Source organism: Xyrauchen texanus, chromosome 13, assembly GCF_025860055.1.
Source record: "Xyrauchen texanus isolate HMW12.3.18 chromosome 13, RBS_HiC_50CHRs, whole genome shotgun sequence".
In the NCBI taxonomy this organism is placed as follows: Eukaryota; Metazoa; Chordata; class Actinopteri; order Cypriniformes; family Catostomidae; genus Xyrauchen; species Xyrauchen texanus.
Genome location: NC_068288.1, coordinates 11,384,747 through 11,409,040, shown reverse-complemented (window position 1 = coordinate 11,409,040; position 24,294 = coordinate 11,384,747). Strand labels below are relative to the sequence as shown.

General features: G+C 41.4%; 1 protein-coding gene and 1 non-coding gene across 2 annotated transcripts; both read right to left on the bottom strand.

Annotated features, from left to right (window-relative positions):
* Positions 1-1,089: 1,089 nt before the first annotated feature.
* Positions 1,090-1,171, bottom strand: trnas-cga (transfer RNA serine (anticodon CGA)). Its single transcript has one exon. It is a non-coding gene; the product is annotated as a tRNA-Ser (tRNA).
* A 2,401-nt stretch (positions 1,172-3,572) lies between these two features.
* Positions 3,573-17,324, bottom strand: LOC127654110 (caveolae-associated protein 2-like). The gene is made up of 3 exons (XM_052141109.1): positions 17,185-17,324; positions 16,491-17,072; positions 3,573-6,316 (listed from the first exon to the last, which is right to left on the bottom strand). The coding sequence occupies exons 2-3, from the start codon at positions 17,040-17,042 to the stop codon at positions 5,444-5,446; spliced, it is 1,425 nt and encodes a 474-aa protein (XP_051997069.1). The 5' UTR covers positions 17,043-17,072; positions 17,185-17,324; the 3' UTR covers positions 3,573-5,443.
* Between the last annotated feature and the right edge of the window lie 6,970 nt (positions 17,325-24,294).

The window sequence follows — 24,294 nt, the reverse complement described above, 5'->3', positions numbered from 1 at the left end:
TATTTTTAAACACGATTACAATCGTATTTTATCTAATTACACAATGATGATTCATCGACATTTTAGACATTACAGTTTTATCGTCTGTCGATCTTCTGTAAAGCTGCTTTGAAATTATGTGTGTTGTGAAAGGCGCTATACAAATAAAATTGATTTGACTACACCTGGATGCTATTGCTAGGATCATTTTGAAATGTGTCATTATTCAATAATGCAGTTTATTTACAAAATAAAAGAAATAAATAGAAATCCCCATAGATTTTTTTGTGCCAAACAATTTACATATGTAAATGTAACATTTACCTAATAAATGACATCATCATGTGATTTAGTTAGTTTTAGCAACATTTCAGCGACCCATGACAACACTGCTCACACACTTTCCATACACATACGCACTCACCACAAACACAATCACTCAGAAAAAAGCTCATTAAAGATTCTTATGAGAAAAAAAATATGACTCGTTTTTTATTTGCATAAAATATTTGACTAACTATATATAAAATAACTGAAACATTCACTAAATAATTTCAATTGTAATTTGATTAAAAAAGAAGAGGCTAGACAACATGTAGTAGGCCTAAAAAACAAACGTTTCCCATTGAAGTTTGATTTAACAGATTCCAGGACGATGAAAACCAAACTCCAGGTTTGAGGACTTTAATCAGACACACATTTTCCATTCTAAAAAAATATATAAATAAAATCAGACTCAATCTAAGAAGAGGCAAACTGCGGACCAACCTCTGTTATATATATAGATCAGTGGGACCAACTCAGCCTCGTGTTTTCAGGTAACCATTTCACCAGGCCTCTATAAATCTCCAATGTAATTTGCTTATGGCGAATTTTTAATAGGTCTCTCACGCGACCATTTAAATCGTCCAAAAGGCGCTGAACAATTCTCAAGTAATGTAAAGAAGGTAAAATAAACTTATAAATAGTCATATACACAATACATTTTTACGTGATCCTTACTGTTATAACATAAACTACATAGGATTTACACATTACTTCACGTATATATTTTGTAGCGGTTAACATACATAGTTGTGTGAATTGTTGCAGTTCATCAAAACGAAAAGACGTCACGAACAGGATTCGAACCTGTGCGGGGAAACCCCATTGGATTTCGAGTCCAACGCCTTAACCTCTCGGCCACCGTGACTATGTATTAATGTGGAAAATGCGGCTATCATAAGCATGAAGTTTCAATGATAAAGCCCTTTATTAGATAGAATAACCATACAAAATCATTCTGAAAGATACATTTTCGTTCAGCTTTAAGGCCGAGTTTCATAAAGATTTAGTCGGTAATTATGTTGTCTGCTGTTTTTACTTGTGTCGTCACAACGTCAGAACATAAAGAGTGCTTTGATTTGACCGCTGTCTTTATCGTGCAAAAGTAACCAGCTTGTTCCTGGTAAGCATTTGAAAGTTCTGAAACAGGGACAGTGATACTAACAAAGGTTTTACATATCACATAACACACTAAAAAGGAAATTCATAATATTATTGCCAGTTCAGGTAGCCGAAATGTTGGATATCTTAACATATCACCCACCATTGGGGTTTAACTAATTAAATGTTGGCATGAAACAGCAGGTAAGGCACCTTTATCATTACAAATAACGTCACTTATTAACAACACATTTATCATGCTCAGTAAATCCTATAAAATCAATAAATATATTTATTATGTGTATGAAACATGGTAGTAGCCAGCTATGAGGTCACGGGGACCGGGCCTCGGTAATTTTTTCATATTCAAAAATACATTTTGATGCTAGGTACAACTGAATAAAAAAATTAAATAAGCGGTTGATAACTCCTTTGAGTGTATGTATAATTGTATAATCTTTAGTGTCCGTAAATACTACAATAATGTGATTAAATGTCGCTGAAGCTGCGCAGCGCATTTTGCCGGGCAGAGCAGAGTAAAAGCGGACCGGTCTCACTAATATCAGATTACCTCCTCTGCGCTTGCGGCGTGCTGTCCCGAGGTAACACTGTGCGACCCATTTCAATTTGACAGAATTCTCTCATATAAACCCATCTGATACGAGACACAAACGCTCTGTACTGAAGCCAGTTGAAACCGGATTAAACAGCCCGTCGTATTAAACTACAGTGACGAGGTAAACAGGAAAACATTGTTCCATGCACTGCAGTAATTAACAGGCTTTTCATTCCACAAATCTGCACCCTTATAAAAAATATACCTGGCAGTTACTGTAGTAACATAAACTGTTGTAGTAGCTATGGTGTTTTGCCAGAAATAGTGTAAATATTTGTAATAAATGTTAATATAGGCTACGCAAATATGAAATATTGTATATTAGGGCAATAAAAGTAACTTTTATTCAGTTTTTTTTTTTATTATTGTGTTTAGTATATTGTTTTTCATAACAAATTCCATAGATTATTATTATGTTTCTTTCTTTTTTTTTTTTTCTTCAAATTAATTACATACAATAATTACATCTAACCATAGTTAGATTTTTATTTGTAATTTTTTTTACTGTGATTAACATGATCTTACTAATACCATAGTTAAACTCTGGATACTATGCACAAAAATGGTAAATTGTCATAAAGGAAAATACAAAGCAGAATTTAACAAAAAGGCTTTAAAGTGTGGACACTCATCAATTAAGTGTGAAGTTGAAAAAAACGTCACACTTGACACATTGAAAAAAGTGAATTCAATATAGCTACACTCAGTAACTCTTTGTCATCTTGGACTTATAGTGAAACCTAGTTGTGTGGATGCAGCGTAATTCAAAAATCAGCAGTTTTCAGTGACAGGTGCCATTTTATAAATTCAGTATTCACAATCAACCATGATTAATTTAATCCAGGAGTGAAATGTCCAATAACAAGACGGTTACTGAGATTAAGCGAGTAGTATTAATGGTCATGTGAGTCTAAACTGCCCCATGTAGAAAAAAAACAGCTTTTATAAGGCTTTTTATAACAGCTTTTATATTTTTTCAAAATTATAATTAATTTCTTCAGGAGTAAATTATTGAGTAAATAATTAAGAGTCTGGCAAAAGGAAAACAATTGATTGTTTTGGATAATATTAATATGTAACAGAGTTAACATAACCCTATCAATAGTTGTTAATGAACTTTAGCTGTTTGTCTGTAGTTACTAGGAGTAAATGTTGCTGCCCTACTCAAAATCAATACTTTTGAGTTGGGCATTTCTATGTGACAAAAATTTAGTATTAATATTGTTAACTGCATTTGTGATTAAATTATTATTTCAGAATTATTATTGGTTTCTGTCATTGAATTTTTATATTTATTTTGTTGTACAGAATATGTTGTGTTTGTAGGTGTAATTTTGGTAAAAGTCTTGACATGTCACAGTGGACCTCACTAATTTTCAAATCCTGGTTGTGGCCCTGGTATGAAAGTGTGGGGTGTAAAAAGTTTTCACCCTTGAGAGTCAGATCAAAGCCACTCCTATTTTATATAAAACAGCCATAAGAGGTTAGAGCCTATCAGACAGATATTAAAGAATAACAAGTACAAATGCACAAGACAGACATGAAATGGCCTGGTTCAAAATTGTATTTATTTGCATTATAAGAACAGAGCATGCTTCAATAAAAAGTTGGTAAACAGGTGTCACAGAAAAATTGTGAGGTGTCTGCTGTAGATGAGCCTTTTCTTTGGCATAGGTCTTCTAAAAATATGATAACCTAGAAACATATAGCTCTTTTATGTATTATGAAGTCACTGGTGCAATTAACATTTTAAAAGCTATGCAAATATAGATTAGGGATTACAAGCATATGCAAAAATGAATAAACATTTGTTATTTTTTTAAGACTCAAAAGAAGTAAAACCTCATCCCTTTTCACATCTGAGAAAACCACTCAAAGCAAAGATACACACTTTTATGTTTTTGTTCAGCACTGGAATGTTGAAATTCAAAAATATGGTCAAATTACTCAACATTTTTATTGTGCAAAACGCACAATTCACGTTACAAACACAAAAAGTGATTCTCATTTACTCTGACATATGTTATAGTCGACAAAATACAAATTTCAGACCCAATTGATGGTCGGTGCTGTTTCTATAAGAGATTTTCTTTTACAACATTTTATTAGGGTGTGTGTGGTAGTGAATGGCATAGTGTGCACAAATATTAGTTAAATGTATTACTTATAAAATTATAAGGGTGGGGGTATTCTGGGTCCTCTATAATGTTTAAAACATGAATTCAGTTTAATAGTCAAAAGAGATAATTTTTTCCTCACTTTTTCTGATCTCCACCACTCTACATACCTCTTTGTGCTAATTTGCATCCATCTTGGCTGAAAGTTTCTTTCATCACTTCCAGAAATATGCCTGTAATCTAGATTGGCCCCACAGAGCATGTTCAAGGCCTTCCCCAGCCAACACCATGCCAACAGAAGCTTGAGAAATGGTCTCAGAAAGAGCCATATATCAAAAGCAGGAATGCTCTCTGATTAAGGCCAAGACATATGTGGAACTCAGGGAAGACCAGGATCCCCCATGTAAGAAGTATTTAATATTTGAAGAAAGCCAAACACAGAACACTGACACTTTGTTGTGTGTGCTTAGGACTAAGAAGGGTAATTTGATTGTTTATTCTTCACAACAAAACATCAATGTAGATATGTTTGTAGTTTATGTACAATACTCTTTCCAGCTGGCTTTTCAACTTCTTTTGGACCCTTTATATACAGTATTTCTGATAAACAGAGACATTGCCATTGGCAGTGTACTGTATAATGTACAGTATATACTGTATATATTAATCACATTAAAGGGCATTTATGCTGCAAATGATCTAGGTTGCATATAGTCAGTATCACTTTCAGCTGTGCACAGGTTGTTCCAGAAGAAATGAATTGCGGGCTGAGAACCATGCCATGGCTAAAATGTACCCTTTGGGTAGATGGAGTGCACTTGGCACCTGCTGATTTTTTTGGCCGCAAGCATTTTATTTTCCTTATCCCACTTTTATAGCTGACAGGTAAGCACCATGACAGGGTGGACAAAAAACATAAATGCTGTCTGAGCTATAGTTTATGATTCATGTAGCGTAGTATCAGCTTGAGTGAGTTCTCCCAAGTAAAACGTTTATTTACAGACTGCTGGATAAGTTGAATTGATAAGACTGCTTTTACGTTGACTTCTTAAAAAAAGCACTAAATGCTTAAAGGACTAAGGACTAACAACAGGATTAAGGGGCCTACTAAGCAAATATATCATAGTCCATGAATTTTGCCTTTGAATAGCCTATATTGTGATACAACGCAGAAAACTCTGCAAGGACTGTACTCTGCCAAGACTGTGTAGATGTCTGGGTATTCGGGGGGATGGCTGGCATTGATAAGGGAAAGAGTGTTTTCTCAGCTTAGGAGGGTGTCAAGGCTGGAATGGAGGTCAGGACATTAGGATGCTTGCACGAGAGCAACACCCTCTGCTTGTCCGGCAGCTGCAGCTTCTGCTATATGGCTTGCTTCATCCTGCATGCCTTCATTTCCTTTTTCCTTATCACCTTCCTCTTCATTCTCTCCATGTAAAGCATTCTGGGACAACTCTATCTGGGAGGCACCCTGGGGCAGTGTCGCAGAAAGGGCATACTCCTCACTTTCATCCTCTGTGATTGACAGCTCAGGCTCAGCAGTGCCATTCAGGATGCTGGGCACCTCCTTCTCCATTGCCTCCACAGCTGCCTTAACTTCCTCCTGTCCAGGTGCAAGTTGGCAGTGAACCTCTTTGAAGGGCAGGTCTTCAGTTGGGCTCTCAATTGGAGCCAATTCAATGGAGGCGACGGCACTTGGAGAGCTCTCAGGTTGAGATGAAGCCTCAGCCTCTGGAACCTTCTTGGTGTTGAAGGTGAGAGGAGAGACCTTGAGGGAAGAACTCTTGGCACTAGGGTTCTTCTGGTGGTTTGGTGTCAGACTTTTCTTGATTTTCTCACGCTGCTCTGGTGACACAATCTTGGTGCTGATCTTGTTCATCTTTTTCTCAATATTCTGTCTGGAGAAAGCTTTCTTCAGGCTGTCCACTTTCTTCAGACTTGAACGCTTGATCTTCTCAGTTCGAGATCTTTCAACTCTGGACTCAGCTTCAAGGTTTAAAATGGCCAAAACGTCATCCTCATCCTCCTCTGGTCCCTGCTCCTCATCTGAGGAGAGGGCAATCGTGTGAAGGCCCTCCTCTTGAGAACGGTTATCATTGATGGCAGGGGCCTCCTCCTCAACTTCAGGTAATGCCGCAGGTTCCTTCACAAAGACACTTGACGGGATCTCATTTTCCTCCTGCATAACAGAAATGTACAACTGTAAGTGAGGATCAAGTATATTTTTTGTTCACTCTTACACCTACTTCAACATATATTCGGCTAATGGCACATGAGTGAATATAGACTTAAGAGTTTTTGAATAGATTAGATTCCTTTTGTAGAGTAATTAAACGGAAAAAAAAATTGTGTGACATGGTATTGGAAAATGTCTCTGTGAACAGTCGTACAGGTGAAGGTATGTTTGCACCAGCTCACTGTTCATGTTGACTGATCTTAACTGACTGAATGGGAATTAGCTGTGGGCCTCAAAGTAGGTGGAGCTCCAGGACACAACTACCGATGATGGACCAAGAAGGTGTTTACCAGCCAGTAAAAATTTTCCTCACAGTTCGCCTGTTACGGGCTGTTACAAACCACCGAAACAAACTAAAAAACACCTTTGTTTTGGCCAGATTTGGTTCTAAATAAAATCTCACCCGTTTGTTCTTCCATTTTGTATGAAGTATGCAGGAGCCTTTACTATACAGTTCTGCCAAGTATTGTGTCAAGGATTTAATTTTTTCCACATTTTATTTAGATTTCAAAAGACTGTGTAAAAGGCAGTGGTTTCCCCTCTTACTAATACCATAGAGGAATCCAAGTCAGTGCCCAAAGTACTGCTTGCAAGTTTTGTATTTGGTTGTCTGGACAACTTGAGTGTAGGAATTTATATGATTCATAAGACAGCCATGTCTTTGTGGGAGATACGTTATTTTCAATAATTTCTACATTGTCTTCAATAGTTTTAAATTCATAACCTGATTTTATAAAAACAAACTCTAATAATATATTTTAAAATAAACAAAATACCTTATCTGGCAAAGTAATTAATCATTAAACAAAAGAAATCAACTTCTCTTCCAAGGAAATGTACTGACTCAGAAATTATTTAAAAGAAGACCAGTCTGATTTGTTTCTTACTCTAAACATCTTTAAATGTTTGTTATAGCAAAACTTCCCTGAAAACTCAAAAACACTCTTCTTTAAATGCAGCCTAAACAGGACACCTCAGACAGTGGATCTGTCTGTGGCTTTGCAGGTGTCATTATAAATTGGCTAAAGACAGCTGTATGGGCTTGTTGAGCTTGACAGTGGTTGTCGGCCACTACCCTTTGACCTTGTTTCAGAATATCATAAGACGATACAGTGTTCTGTATCATGTCTTCAGGGTTATCCTGCTCAGCTTCTACTATGAAATAGCAAAAAATTATCATTATTGAGTGACAACACATAAGATGCACTATTTTGTAAATGCTGTTGCCAAGGGGACAATAAATCTAGTGTAAAAAACATTGTATACCACCCCTCTTATCCCTCCTGGATACAACCATTAAGGCTCAAGAAAAGTGAGACTGGGGAAGGAAGGCCAGGCATGACCCTACAGCTTATATCAGAGTTTCCTCTGAGTTTTGGAGAATGGCCAAGTGAGGGGGGCAATTGGAAAAAAGAGAGAAAAGATAAAGCAGGGAAGTGTGGTGTAGGGCTTTGAAAGGGAGTAGGATTAAGATCAGGAAGCATTTGGGGTGGAGTGCAGGAATTGGGACACATGGACAGCTGTCCTGTTTGGCACCCCACCCATCAGAATGTTCCATGGCATGACAGAAATGCGCAGGAGAGTCAGAGACTTTTTTCTTAGCGATAAGACTCACATCACACAGGAAACCTCCCAGTGAATTGCATTCATTCTTATTTTTTGAACAGTTGGAAATATAAGCAAAGCACACCCACAAACATACATGTGAATATAAACACAAACTATCTTAATGTTCACATCTACGAGTTTGGACTGTCGAACTATGGGGACAGATTTAACCTAACAGGACTAACTATCTATCTCTGTGGATATTTGCAATACACTAAAACAGGGGTAAAATGTTGCTTTTGGGATTTTTCAAACCTGTCCAACCTACCACATAACTTTACATTGGAAGGCAAATATGGATCAAAGGTATTGGAATGATATTTCTGGCATTTTTGGAGCATGAATCTGACCGACTCCCTGCACATTTTATAATGGAATTTAAATTTTTCAAGTTCCATCAGACACTGATCGTGTTACCACAGCAATAGTCAGCGTTAAGTTGGATACTTGGACTTAAATCAGTGCCATTTTATAAGCTACATAATCTTTTTTTTTATGATCTCTGTCTTGTTGTATTGTTTGTGCACTGGAAGCTTCTGTCACCAAGAAAAAATTCCTTGTAATAAATTCTGATTCTGATTTACATTTGAAGTATGTAAGTAGTCAGTCTTTCCACTTTTTGGCTGTGGTGGGATTGTTAGTGGTGTTTGGGCCAGATGTTGCCAAGTTTCCATGAACCTCTTGATAATGACCTGAGCAGCACATGTTTAAAATGAACCATTAAGTAGAAGAAGATTCAAAACGATAAACCTATTGAAATCCTGACAAAGATTACAATAGGGAAATTGTTTTCAATTTAGCATTTCAAGAGAAGAACATTTGGACAAAATCAGCCAGAAAAACTAAAAGAATTAGAGAAATGTGTATAAGATACACACAATCTTGTTTTGCTGTGTCAAGATCGTATATTTGGCTCTGCACATTTGCTGCTGCAGTTCCAACAGATTATAAATTTAACAACTTTGAATGCTGCTCATTGTTGGCACTAAGTTACACTTGTAACCATAGCAAGAACAAGCACTTATAATTACACTTTAACATGTCATTTAATATGACTAATGTGTGATCCACTCTGCAAAAAATAAATAAATAAATAAAAGTCACTGTTTTTTAGCATTCCTCAAATTTAACTAGACAAAATTCTACAAAGATAAATCATATATAGTAGGTTAAGATATCTTTCTCAAATATACAGTTTTCAAGATAGATTTTTATGGCACAGTTTACACGAAGGAATCAATGCTGTGAATTTACAGCTTCAGCATCTCCTGCATTGTTTGAATGCCTTTGACATTGCTCTTGAATATACTTGTTCTTATTTGCATGTTTTCAGGGTTTGTCCTCAGGGCTCAATGAGGCAATCCATAGCTCTAACGGATGGCAACTATGAAAAGGTAGAAAGAAGAGGTGTTGAGCCACTGGACAAGCCTGTGTGGCAGGAAGAATGATCAACAGTCATCAAATCACTATTCCATCTAAATTGAAGATTGTACAGCAATGTCAATTATTCACAAATTTCCATCATGCAGGAAAGCCTCTAAAATTGATAGTGCAATGTTTACATTTTGATTGACTGTTTATATTTTAGCATCTTCATAGTAGTCCCCCTTTGCCTAGAATTTGCAGACATGAACTCTTGACATTTTCTCAACCAACTTCTTGAGGAATCACCCTGGCATGCTCTTTAAACTGTATTGAAGGAGTTCCCATCTATGTTGGGCACTTATTGGCTGCTTTTCTTTATTATTTGGTCCAAGTCATCAATTTCAAAAACTTAAAATTTAAATTTTAGCTTTATAATTAAATAAATTAATATGGTGGCAATATTATATTTTTGTCTACAAAAATTATTTCAAACATTTAAGCATACGCCTTCAGATCAAATGATTTTTAAGATCATTAGAAGACTTGATCAAAACTTTTGACCGGTAATATATATATATATATATATATATACACACACATATACACATATACATACAGCAGCTTGTGTCATGTCTTGGCTCATATGTTGGCTCAACTGTTTCTCTTGACTTACTTTACAAGGTAAATCTAGTTCCAAGAACTTGTGCATTTTAAATCACTTTGGATGATCAGCATATACAAAGTTAAATACTCTATTCAAATTAAGCATAAAATAGAATAGAGCAACACTAACATGCAGCTTTAAACATTCCTCCTGTTCATTCCTCCATGGGAAACCAAACTGTTAATTCCATGCATTCTTCCCTTTAGGTATGAGATTTGGAAATACTTGTGAATGACTACATCCTCCTCACTTTTTTCTTATTTTGTTGAGTGTGAATCTTTTGGACTTCTCTCACAATGTTTTTGTCAATAAAGGCCATGACTGCCACATTCTGAGCAGACTGTCACATGATCCTCTAAATTTGATTCATTTGTGTACTAAACCGGTTCCTCTTGCCTTGGGCAATGTGGGCGCTTATGATAGCGAGATACAGGTTTTCTCATATGCAGGAGATTAATATTCAAAGACCTCACAATAGGTAAATAAAGTTTCTCTTTTTATTCAAGCAATGCATTTTTAGAGAGGGTTTTACGATAGGGCTTGTCCCTGTAATAAGTGAACTGTAAGTCACTTTGGATAAAAGCGTCTGCCAAATGTGTAAATGTGAAAAAATTAAAGGTTTTTATTTTGGATCATTCTGAAAGTGTAATTTTTTCTGGGCAACAGGAAGTGTAATTCCAAAAATATACTGTGATAACCCCTTTGGTCAATGGTTACATAAAAAAAAAATTGCCACAAAATTAACAGGTTATTAATTGTTACCTGCGTTTAATAATAAATAAGAATGAGTAGGTGTGTCCAAACTTTTGACTAGTAGTGTGTTCGTAGACACAAACAAACGTTGGCTCCTCTCTGTGCCATGCACTCACCTCTCAATACTGTAAGTTAAAATGTTATCATTGACACTATCCAGTTGTTCTCTCAATACTGACTTCATGTTCTAAACACACTTGACCAGTGCTTCACCTCCAGGCATACTTATGAAGGATTGAGGGCATATATTTGGTCAGCGGTGGGGTGTGGAATGTTATTGGCATGCGTGGCTCTGTTTGAAGGGGTTGTGGATGGTGGGGGATTATTTGCAAGCTCATGTTCTGTTTTTATCTCTAGTGATACAGTGGGGCTTCCAGACCCTGTGAGTCACTGAAAAATGTGAATTCTTGCATTCCCCTTTCCTGCCACCCATTAACATCACATCTGACTGGAAGCAGCTGGTTAACCTCATACACTCAGCCCATGTGCTCTCTTTTTGCATCAGACATGAATAACAGGCATGTTGTTATGTACATTCTCTGTCTCTATCGTTACTATACAGAACACAATGCAACACATTGAGGGAAAGAGACAGCGAGAAGAGAGCTGGGGAATGGCGGTGATGAGATGTGTGTGTTTGTGTGCAATTATAAGTACGTGTCTTTGTGTGTGTTTACATGTATGTAAGAAGTCAGCTGGAACTGTATAGTGTAAAAGGGCTTCCCTATAGAAAAAAACAGCCCTGGAAAAACATCAAGCAAGAATGACTTAGTAAGAGTGTGTGGAGAGACATAAATGGTGATGAGAAACTAAATAAGTGAGTGAGTGATTCAATACAGGGAAAAGGCGTTATATTAAATAACATAAATGATGTAACGGTATTGATAAATCTCAGGACCAAATTAAGGATCTGGCTTATCTATCAATCAATCTATGTCTTCTTACAACCACACTTTACAATAAAGTTCCTTTTGTTAACATTAGTTAACATGAACTAACAATGAACAATCCTTTTACAGCATCTAGTAATCTTGGTTAATGTTAATTTTGACATTTACTTATACATATTTAATATCAAAAGTTGTATTTGTTAACATTAGTTAATGCACTATGAACTAACAATGAACAATTGTATTTTTAATAACTAACATTAATAGATTAACAAATGAGGCAAAAAATATATAGTTCATTGATTGTTCATGATACCTAATGCATTAACTAATGTTAATGAATGGAACCTTATTGTAGTTTGTGATTTTTGGGCTGTTTTGAAAAAACTAAAAACAGATAGTCCTGCCCTAAACTTTGGTTGAGTCACGTTGTTGTATCAAGCAGGAGGGTGTCGCTCAAAACAAACAGGAACTTTTATAGTGGCAGAGACATTGTTTACAGTTATGATGCTTACTTATTGTCTCTGCATATCAAGCAGGGATAGGAGAAAGTTGTATTTTAACTTAAAAAAGGCACACACTTCAGCTTTAAAAGAGATAATACAAAGATGTGCAGTCAACTGGACATAATAGCAAAATATAGGCCTACCAAAACAGAATAATCATGTTTTACTAACTTAAACTTTACCATTAAGAAGAGTTTTATCTAAGTGTGTGAAAGGGCACATTTTATTGCTACTTGCATTATAATTGATTTGAGGTCTACTGTAGGCTTGTAGAATGGTTTATACTGATGTTTATCTAGGATGTGTCTCCCTACACGTGTTCCCATGGCATTGTGAGTGCGTATGTTTTTCTCTCTGTGCTGGCATTACTCCCTGCCATGGGACACACACAATAACAGCTTTTGTCTCTCCAATGTGTGTACATTTAAGCAGAACCAAAGAGCCAGAAATCTGTCTGCATTCATAACCTTAGTGCAAAATCATGTCTGTTTTCATAGATAACTGCAATATGTGTCCAACTCAAGAAGGCAAAATGTGTTACATTTCACCCAAGCCTAATCTTCCACTGACCCTGTCAGGCTAGTCTTCCCCTTTATTCAGTTTGACATATGGTGTGTATTCGTGTATGTTTTCCTTTTATGTGTGTGCTAGTGTATAAATGTTCAGAATGCTCGTCCTCATTTAGATTTGAATGTGAAATATGGATTTGAATGATTTATTTGCATTTCATTTGATTCATTGGGGGAGTAGAATTAAGGGGAGTGATCAATACCTGGAGGCAGTTTATTAAATACCTGTCAAGATAGCTAATATTTAAAATCTGTTACACTTGTATGTGTGTGGTTGTCATCTGGATATAGTGTAGTATGTAGATTAACTATATGTAGTTGTAACTATAGTCCTATGTGCATAAACATATCCAGTCCCTCTCATGTCACACATTTCACATGCTCGTCCAGTATTTAACCTAGTGCAGTGGAATGACATAGAGTGAACCCTGAGGCAGGGGCCACTCACAACTCAAAAAGAGCCTCAAATGCCTGACGAATTTTGGATGGCCGGCATCTACCCCACTAAAAAGACAGAATGAATTTACATGCTGACGCACCTGGTTAAGTGCTGGTCTGGTGCTATTCTAGCTATGCATTTGTCTTGTGGGACATTGAAATTAGTTATTTATTATGTTTCATTGTGTTCTACTGTTATGTGTACTTGTTTTTTCCCCCTTTCTTTCAATTGTGTGTTCTAGCTATCAGGTCGACTTGTGCTGGTAAAATTGGAGCTCTAACATACAGTTCCAGATAGTTAGCTGTCACATTTGTATGCAGTGTTTTGGCTACATGCTCAGTGTGCTGTGAGAGATGTAGGGGTGAGAATTGTGTAATTTGCAAATGCAATATTTCTCTCTCTCTCTCTCTCTCTCTCTCTCTCTCTCTCTCTCTCTCTCTCTCTCTCTCTCTCTCTCTCTCTCTCTCTCTCTCTCTCTCTCTCTCTCTCTCTCTCTCTCTCTCTCTCTCTCGGAGCAACAGGTAAGTTGTACATTTTCAACTGTACCTAATCCCTTTTCTTATTTAGCCTCTACTAGTCGCTTTCATTTGATGGTGCACCAGTGGGGACTGTAACAGTAAGCTGAGTTTAAAGTAAGATAATGGCTTTTTGATGGACAACGGGAAACAAAAACTCTTGTCTTCTTTCTCTCTGCATGCAGGACTTCTTTCCCTCACTCTTTTTCTGCTTTTCTCTCTGTCTCTTTCCTCTCCTCTCCCTGGAGAGACACAGATAGCCTTATTAGGTGATAGTGCAAGACTAGTTGTAAAAATATGCCATCTTATGCATTCCTACTCTAAGATTTGGCTTCTAGTGTGATGAAAATTAAAGCAATGTGCACTTATCGTAATGAGAACTTCGAGATATTGTGCATACATAACACATTCCATATGTTGTCTTTTTCAGAACACAGGGGAAATTAATCTAATGTGTTCACTGAAAGTTGTGTCATACTGAATAATTGCAAAAGGAATGAACATTGTTTGGCTAAACCCAGGAACTCTCCTCATTAGCTAAAAAACTTTACAAGCACTGTCCTTCTTGTTTCTTCTATATGGCTCTGGTCACCAAAGTCTTGATCCATGTCTCGTTGAGGTCTACTTGATTGTGGTTATTGGCCTATTTATATATTTTAAAGAGAGAGGGAGAGACTCATTTCACTTGTGGAATGTGAGAGTCTCTCTTATGCAAGAACAGTGTTTTCTTGCTCATGTAGTCTGCCTGAGGGGAGAAGCCAAACACCCCTAATCCAAAATCAGCAGGGGAAGATAAAATTTATAAAAGCGGGTGTGGTGAACATCTATATTGGGCTTTGGCAATGAAGAAATAAATTTAAGAATGTTTAAAGACAAATGGACAATTTGTTAACCAAAAAAACACAAAGTTGGCTTCACCCAAATGTATTTTTTAGTCTTTTCAAGCATGTTCAATAGTGAACATTTGTATATAAATGTGAGAAAATTTGGCAGAAGTAACTTGAAAGTTCTCCTGCTGAAGTTAACGTCTGTTTAACAAGCTGAAGAGAATTGCAGAACTGGTCGGTCTGCGCTTTGGATATCATTCTTGAGAGACAAACCCAGGCAACCCAAAGAGAAAGCAGAAGAGGGTACTATGAGGGAAGATCAAAGTAAATAAGGTGAGGAATTTTAGAGGGAGTGTTTGTGGGTCTTTTAGGCATGTCAGATTAGGAAATGTCCAAGTTCTAGGAACACTTTGCCCCTGTGTCCATCCCAGTCCCACCCATTCTCATAATGTAGGGTAGATCAGTGAACCAAAAAAGCAAAAAACAAAACAGAGGGGAATTACACACATATTCCCTTATACCAAGACCAGACATGTCTTGACTGCTTTGCGAATGCTTAGAAAATTAAAAACAGCACTACTAATCCCTAATCCTGCAATTAAAGAGAGCAAATTATTTAGAGAAATAGAAATTAACAGGGAATGGTGAGAATAAAAGCGGCATGGGAAAGCCTTCATTTACTACTACCACAACTTTTAGACTCAGAAAATTCTCCTACAAATAAACATTGTATATGCCATAGCAACATGCACATTTTTGTGCAGCTGCAAATAAACAGCACTCTGCCTGTGATGGTTGTTAGCAAACGAAACAAATATTCTCATGAAGATTGCACTCGCTGTTTAAGGCAGAGAGGGAAAGCTGAGGTTTTTCACACTGGCTCATCGAAGGAAACTTGCCTTCCACTCTTTGTTTAAACATTATCTTTGCAAAGAGAGAGATATTTGACCTTGAGTTTTTTCTGAACAATGTGTTTCACTATGCACTCTTTCATATAGTCTGTATATTGTGCACTTCTGCAGTATTACAGCTAGGAGAAGGGAGGGGAAAATGGAAGCCCTCTCTCAACTCCCTCTTACTTTGGAATTGTTGAGTCATTCAGCTGATTGCAGGTCTTGTAGCAAACAGCAGCTAGCCAGTATAGCGTAACACAGTACAGCACAGGCTTTCTGACAACAGGATACACATTAGGCTGCACTGTAGTTGATCTCTGGACACACCTTCTATTCCTGACTATTGTGCTTTAAATAATAGCTTTTGGCTAAGCTTCAAAACAAGCCTCCCCTACTGAATCTCTTGCACTCTTGCTTTTCTTTCTGAAATAAAGGGACTATCTAAAACTTTTATAGGATGTTAGAGAGGTTAATACTTTAAGTCAAGCACATGCTTTGTGAAAAATTAGTAAAGAGTCCTTGATTAAATAGTTATTCAGATGCTCGAAGTTCCCCAACATCCATGATAAACAAAGCCATTGATTTCAGGTTTGACCATCACAGCAGCAAACAACAGTTTGGGTTTTGTTGTCTGAGCTTTTGAACCCAAAAGAAACAACTTTTAGAGGTAGAGATAAAACATGAGCACCTAATTCTTGCTTCCATGCCGCCCCACCTCAAAATGACTCTAAGCCATATCACACCCTCTCAGCATTGCTTTCATCTTTACACTCTGAACTATGACCCTTCTCTGCTCCTTCAAAAATGGACCCTCCCTGAGAGATTAATTTGATCTTATCAAAAACTGTTAAGTAATTTTGTCAAATTACATTTAGTCTCATTTATTAGACACTACTCAGCTGTGTAAGAAAGTAATATCCCTTATTGTCTGGAGCTGGAGACAGTTGAACTTGGTTCTTAAAAGACATGCAGCAATGAACACAAACAATTCAATCTTTCATGTGTCTTTACCTTAACACTTCAAAATCCCCACACTGCCAGTTGTCCCCCCTGCCCCACCAACGCACAAGCACATACTCTCTGTTTACCTGGAAGATGAGCACTTTGAAGTTGTTCCTCCTGAGCAGGTGAGTGTGATTGACCTCCAATTTCTTCACCTGGACGGCCTGCTTATCCATCTTGTCCTTAACCTCCTTCATGTGGACGCTGACCTTGCGGCTCTTCTCCAGCAGCTTGCTGACTGTGTTCGAGGTGGAGGTGTGACTCTTGGACAGCTTGATCATATCATTCTGGATGCCCCTCACGGCTCCCTCTATTTCGACTTGTCTCATCTCCATCTTTTGCTGGTTCTCTTGCACCGTGTCCAGCATGTTTACCAGCTTATCTAGAAGGGTCAGGACTGTGATGGCGTTCACCGGCCCTGTAGCTCCATCTCTGGTGAGAGTGCCTGTGGTGGCCCCAGCCAGAGCTCCAGGAGTGTTAGATTCTCCACTTGGGGCGTTGATGTCGGCAGTGCCCAGTTGGGAGAGTCTATGGGTGGGTGAAGACTGAGTGGGGCTTGGGGTGGGCACCACCAGCTCCTGGCTCTCATGTGCACTTACCATGCTGCTCCTTTCTGCCTGGACTGCATCTTCTCCCATTCTGAGGCGGTTCTTGGTCTTGGCAGATCACTATGTACACAGAAAAATGGTTTAGCTTTTTCTCTTCTTTTTACCTTTAAGCGAGCTACTCGTGACGTATCGTCTCTTCTTCCACTGGATTTTAATGTCTGTAAGCTCTTACAAACTGTGATTCTTGTTTACAGGCTTGGGAAAAATGTTCAGCTTCCAGGTTTAGCGTTCCCACCCCTTTTTTGAAGATAGCCACACTCTCTCAGTTGTTCCTCTCTCTCTTTCTGTCTCTCCTTCCCTCTCTTACTCTCTGGCACTATTGGAAGAGCAGCACAGAGGCTTCCCCACAGCTTAAAAAGCCCATCCACACCCAACAGGGGTGGAGCTTGGTTTCCATGGCAGCTAGCCCGACCAATTACTGAGGGAATTATGTGTTTGCATGTGTCGAGTGTGAGTATATGGGCGTGTAAGTTGTAACATGAGCAACCCCCCCAACTAACTCTGTGTCTCTAGGTTTTGTTTTGTTTATGTTGAGGAGAGCAATAGTATATTGAGAGTCATGTTTGAACAATGATCTCATCTGTGCATGAGTAAATGAATGTTTGAATGAGTGAGCATAGCTTGTGTATTTATTTTGTTTTTACACGAACTGTATGAGTGAAGTGATTTTTCCTGCTTGCAGCTGTAGAAGAAGCATGGAGAAACACAACATCAGATCTGGAAATCCATGCGATTAAACGTCCCTAAACAGGGAAATGCAGAGGTCAACAAAAACATAGTCAGATTGAAACCTTAACCTCAGTAGACTCATCCTGTGGGGATTTAAGCAGTTTCTAGGGTGTTCTAGTGAAGATTTATATTGTAATTTGTTAACTTATAAAACTTAAAAAAAGAAAGAAAAACACCTTAAAAAATAAAGGGCTGTCAATAATGAATCACTTCTCATCTTGTTTTTGTTTATACATTGTCAGTTTCATACTCACTCTGAAAAAGTATTATTGTCTGAGTTGGGTTTAACAATTAAAATAGATTATACTTCTTGAAAAATATATACGTATACTGTATATAGGGGACACCAGGACTAGTTGTCACACTTTTAACTTCAGTGAATATTTCTCAGGGTACATTTGTTTTTTTATATACATTTTTGCATAGTCACATACTTTAAAGCCTTGACTGCAAAAACAAATAAAAAAAACAACAACAACTGTATATTTTCACTGTTCATAACAAAGAAAAAAAAGGATACAGTTCATTGAACACACGTTGACCTTTAGAGAAAACATGCCCCGCTGTTGTGTCACACTATACGGGGTATGTTGTCACAATGGGACCTGCAATTAAACCAGTGACGGATGTTTCATGGGAACATTGGGGGGACATGTTCTGAGCTGAACAACAATGACTTAATTGCTCCCATTTCCTCCTTTCTGCATTGTTCTGTGTGCCTCCATTATGTAACCTTCCCTCATTTTCCAGCACATGGTGATGGAGACATGGAATGCTGTGGAAACATGGAACTCTGAGAGTGGAAAAGGGACCATCCATGGTCCCCTTGACCTCTGACCTCTGCTGTGGGGATACTTCTCATGTTTACTTTGATTACATTTTTACTTTATGAAAACACTTTATTATAACACACAAGCACAAGTCCATACTGGGTTTCTAAATGCAAAGCACTTCACAGACATGTGTATGCTTGCATAGCTCCACCCTTACACAGTTATAAATAGCATGATGATTTTTAACTTTTCTTCAGTAAAATAAATAAATTAAAAATCAGCTGGACATACATTGAAATGACAGTGAGAGAGGAACTGAGACCCAGAAAAAGAGAGAGTGGTTGAGAGAGACAGACCTGGAAAGTTCATCTGCTGTTAGGATTACATTAAATAAGGGTGGGGCATTCCTGCCTTATCCAATTTTATCTCCATTGTTTTACCACCATTGAGAAACGCACATCCTGATCTGTTGATTTCCATGGGAATATCTCAAAAGCTTGAAGGCACACAGCTCAGATTGCATTTGATTTTTATTTTGTATTTATTATTATTATTTTTTTTTAGAAATGATTGGTCGCCCCCTGGAGAAAACATTATGGAATTGCTATAGCAGAATACACTTATGCTTTTGGAATATCACTAATGCTTCCTTGGAAACTCTAACATTGAAGTGACACATAGGATCAATAATATGCATATGCATGTCAACTTCTCTTGCCCCACCACCCCTTTTAACACACGGGGAATCAATAAGCATTCATGTACAACCCCAGTTCCGCAAAAGTTGGGACAATATGAAAAATGCTAATAAAAACAAAAAGGAGTGATTTCTAAATTATATTCACCTTTTTTTATATATAGAAAGCACTACAACTAAACATTATATAATATTTACCTAATGAATTTCATTTAAAATATATATTTTTTTAATATACAGTAATTTCAAATCAGATGATTGCAACACACTCCAAAAAAGTTGGGACAGTTGAGTGTTTGCCGCTGTGAAACATCCTCATTTCTTCTAATAACACTTATTAGAAGAAATGCAGCACACATTCTCAATTGGAGACAGGTCAGAACGTCTAGGTTACGTATGTAACCTTCGTTCCCCGATGGAGGGAACGAGATGTTGTGTCAGAGAAGCGACACTAGGGGTCTCTCTTGAGTGCCGATATTCACCTCTGAACTATGAAAAAAGGCCAATGAGAGTTGACAACCAGTATTTGCATGTCCCGCCCCTGGACATACGGGTATTTAAGCGGCGCAAATACGGGAGTTCATTCAGGATTTTTCTGAGGAGCCGGAAATGGTCCGGCCACAACAGTGGCTCGGCTCAGCGACGTTGCAGGGGAGACACAACGTCTCGTTCCCTCCATCGGGGAACGGAGGTTACATACGTAACCTAGCCATTCCCCTTCTGTCGCTCTCTCCACGTTGTGTCAGAGAAGCGACACTAGGAGTCCACTTATAAAAGTGCCATGCGCTGAGCCGTGTACGTGAACTGCTGATACAGGAGCCAGCAGGTATTCTTACGTATAGGACGACCAACTGTATCAGGCTGCACGTACCCTTCCCCAATGCCCCATTTAAGACATCATGATTCCTTATCATTACCCTGGAAGGGGGAACAAGGTGCTGGCCAAGCCTGGCCAGGCCTCTTTTCTCTCTATGTTTCTCGCATAGAGCAACTAAGGCCGGGGCCCTTACACGCATTGAGGGAAGGGGGTCTTAGCCCTTATTCAGGGCGGAGAAGACCCCGCGGAGGCCACGCCTACCCAAGAGGGGAGGCAAGTTTAAGTGGCAAAACCATCAGAGGCCTGACTTAGGGCCTATGTGGAAAAGTTGGTGCGGTGGTGGATCCAGCCTCATAGAGGGGGGAACATACAGCACGGCAACCGAGGCAGCCATGACTGCCTAAGGGAAACACGGGAGTCTGCTCGCCAGAGGAGACTCGGAGATTGTAGAATCTCGCAAAAGTGTTAGGTGTTGCCCAGCCCGCTGCTCTACAAATGTCTGCTAGGGCAGTGCCCCTAGCCAGTGCCCATGAGGACGCAACACTCCTTGTGGAGTGGGCTCGGACCCGCAAGGGAGGGGGGCACGGCCTGGGTGTGATAAGCCAGGGAAATGGTGTCGACAACCCAGTGGGCGAGTCTCTGCTTGGAGACAGCGTTCCCTTTCTGCTGTCCCCCAAAGCAGACGAAGAGCTGCTCAGAGCATCTGCTGCTCTGTGTGCGGTCCAGATAAATCCGTAAAGCACGTACTGGACACAGCAGTGAAAGGGCTAGATCTGCCTCCTCCCGGGGCAGCGCTTGCAGGTTCACCACCTGATCCCTGAAGGGTGTGGTAGGAACCTTGGGCACATAGCCTGGTCGCGGTCTTAGGATCACGAAAGTGTCTGCCGGACCGAAATCCAGGCAAGCGTCGCTAACACAGAACGCATGCAGGTCCCCGACCCTCTTGATGGAAGCGAGCGTGATCAGCAGGGCGGTCTTGAGAGAGAGGGCCCTGAGTCCAACTGAGTCAAGCGGCTCGAAGGGGGGTCTCTGGAGTCCCGTAAGGACGACCGAGAGATCCCAGGAGGGGAACAGGTTAGGCCGGGAGGGAGTTATCCTCCGGGCACCTTTTAGGAACCTGTCGATTAAGTCGTGACGCCAAGAGACTTGCCGTCTACCGTGTCGTGGTGGGCCGTGATAGCGGCGACATACACCTTGAGGGTGGAGGGGGACAGCCTCCTCTCCAGCCTCTCCTGAAGAAACACGAGCACTGACCTAACTGCGCACTTCTGCGGGTCTTCGGCTCGGGAAGAACACCAGTCCGCGAACAGACGCTACTCTGTCCGGGCATACTAGAGCGGGCAGTGGGAGGTTTCTTGGGAGGCAAACAGGTCTACCTGAGCCTTGCCGAACCGGTACCAAATCAGCTGGACCGACTGGGGGTGGAGCCTCCACTCTCCGCCAGGTAAGCTTTGTCTTGACAGCGCGTCCACTATCACATTGAGGTTGCCGGGGATGTGAGTGGCGCGCAGTGACTTGAGTCGCTGCTGACTCCAAAGGAGGAGACGATGGGCGAGCTGTGACATGTGGAGGGAGCGTACTCCGCCTTGGCGGTTTATGTAGGCTACGACCGTGGTGCTGTCTGTCCTGACTAGGACGTGTTTGTTCCGGGAGAAACTTCTGCAGAGCCAGAAAAACAGCCAGCAGCTCTAGGCAGTTGATGTGCCAGCGCAGCGTGCCTCGGTTCCACCGGCCTGCGGCTGCGCGCCCGTTGCACACGGCGCCCCAACCCAATTTGGAGGTGTCGGTTGTGACCAGAACGCGTCGGGACACATGCTGCAAGGGTACTCCTGCCCTTAGAAAGCAGAGGTCTGTCCAGGGTTTGAAGGTTTGGCGGCAGGCAGAAGTAACTTTTACGTTGTGCTTGCCGCGGTGCCATGCTCGTCTCGGGACTCGAGTTGCTGAAGTGGTCTCATATGCATCAACCCCAGCGGCGCGGCCGCCGCGGAGGAAGCCATATGCCCCAGGAGCTGTTGGAAACGTTTTAGCGGGTCCACGGCACCTGGCTTGAAGGAAGCGAGGCATTTCAGCACTGACTGAGCACGCTCGTTGGAGAGACGTGCTGTTATTGAGACTGAGTCTAACTCCAGACCGAGAAAAGAGATGCTCTGGTCCGGGGAGAGCTTGCTCTTTTTCCAGTTGACCTGAAGCCCTAAACGGCTGAGGTGGCTGAGAACCTGGTCTCTGTGTGCGCATAGTAACTCTCGGGAGTGGGCCAGTATGACCCTGTCGTCGAGGTAATCGAGTATGCGTATGCTTCTCGGAGTGGGGCAAGAGCTGCCTCTGCGACTTTCGTGAAGACACGAGGGGACAGAGACAGGCCAAAGGGGAGGACTTGGTACTGATACGCCTGGCCGTCGAACGCGAACCGTAGGAAGGGTCGATGTCGAGGGCGAATTGAGACGTGGAAGTACGCGTCCTTCAGGTCTACCGCTGCGAACCAATCTAGATGCCGGACGCCAGATAGAATTTGTTTCTGGGTGAGCATTTTGAACGGGAGTTTGGACAAGGTCCGATTGAAAACTCGCAGGTTCAAGATCGGTCGTAAGCCGCCGCCTTTCTTGGGTACAACAAAGTAAGGGCTGTAGAAACCCTTCTTCGTTTCGGTTGGAGGGACAGGCTCTATCGTGTCCTTTAATAGAAGGTAGGCGATTTCTTTGCACAGGGAATGGGCATGTTGGCCGTGTACTGCGGAAAAATGTATGCCCACGAAGGGGGGCGGAGACCTGGCAAACTGAATTGCGTAACCGGGTCGAATGGTCCGGTGCAGCCAGCGTGACAGGTTGGGGAGTTAAAGCCACGCCTCTAAGCTCCGTGCTAGGGGCACCAAGGGGGCGAGTTTTTTGGACGTACCCGGTGGGGCTTCGCAGTGGTACGGAACAGGTAACGCGGCATCAGGAGGCAACGTGGCGTCCCGAGGCTCTGGTGCTGAGAATAAACTCAAAGCACTTACCTTGCTCCGTGCACCCGGCAGGGGGCGGGTTCGTGACTGAGGAGGAGGTCTGATGCTGGCGTCCTCTGGACTCGTCTGAACCGGCCGGCCGGGGAACAGTCGTGAGGCTGATGGTGGGGACACCGCGTCCATGGAGCCGGGACTGTTGAGGCCTGAAAGCAGAGTGCCGAGAGAACGGCATTTGCGGGCCATGTGCCCCAGAGACAAAGGAAATAGCTCTTTTATTGAGAATTTGGGTACCGCAGCCCCTGTTAAGGGGTGCGGCAAATGAAAAAACAAAGGATTCTCCTGGCCCTCCATGATGGAGTGGTCTTACCACCTCCGGAGCTAACGTCTTGGGCTCTGGGTGCGTTGTCTCAGGAGCACCTGGGAACCTTCCGGGTCTTTGAGGGGGTCCGTGAGACAGGGGGCGTGCGCTTCCCGCGGTTTGCTCGATGCTGGGCCCGGGTTGAGGTGGAGCAGGAGCTTGTCTTCTGGCCGCGGGAGGACGCCCTCGGCGAGCAGACGGGGCATCTGCTTCTTTACCGTGGAGAACTGCTGGGCAAAGTCCTCGAAGGTGTCACCGAAGAGGCCGAACTGGGAGACAGGGGCGTTGAGGACGCGAGTCTTGTCGGCTTCACGCATCTCGACCATGTTCAGCCACAGTTGACGTTCCTGGAGCACTAGCGTGGCCATCGCCTGCCCGAGCGCTTGCGCTGTGACCTTCGTTGCTCTCAGGGCGTGGTCGGTTGCTGAGCGCAGTTCCTGAAGCGTGTCGGGATCAAGGCCATCCCCGTGCATGTTGCGTAGTGCCTTGGCTTCGTGGACCTGCAGGAGAGCCATGGCATGCAGGGCGGAAGTGGCGCGTCCGGTTGCGCTGTAGGCCTTCGCTGTCAGCGAGGAGGTTGCTCTACAGGTCAGCGAAGGGAGTACGGGGCGACCTCGCCAGGTGGTAGGGGTTCCGGGGCATAGATGGATCGCTATCGACCTGGGGAATCGCCGCGTACCCGTGGCACGCTCTGCCGTCGAGGGTGGCGAGGGCGGACGAGCCTGTGGTGGTGTGACGAGTGGAGAGGGGTGCTCTCCACGAAGACATCAGCTGGTCATACACTTCCGGGAAAAACAGAACCGGGGGGGCAAGGCTCTGAGCGGCGCCCAGACCCCAGGAACCAGTCATCCAGCCGTGATGGCTGTGGGGAGGATGGAGGGTTCCAATCCAAGCCCACGCTGTTGGCTGCCCGGGAAAGCATGTCGGTCATCTGTGCGTTGGCCTCAGCCTGGGCGTGAAGGCCCGA

Bases quoted from the DNA above. Each gene is read 5' to 3' on its own strand.
- LOC127654110 (XM_052141109.1), bottom strand. From the start codon at position 17,042: ATGGGAGAAGATGCAGTCCAGGCAGAAAGGAGCAGCATGGTAAGTGCA. The intron at 6,317-16,490 runs GTAAACAGAGAG...TCTGTTATGCAG, and splicing joins TCAAAGTGCTCATCTTCCAG to GAGGAAAATGAGATCCCGTC.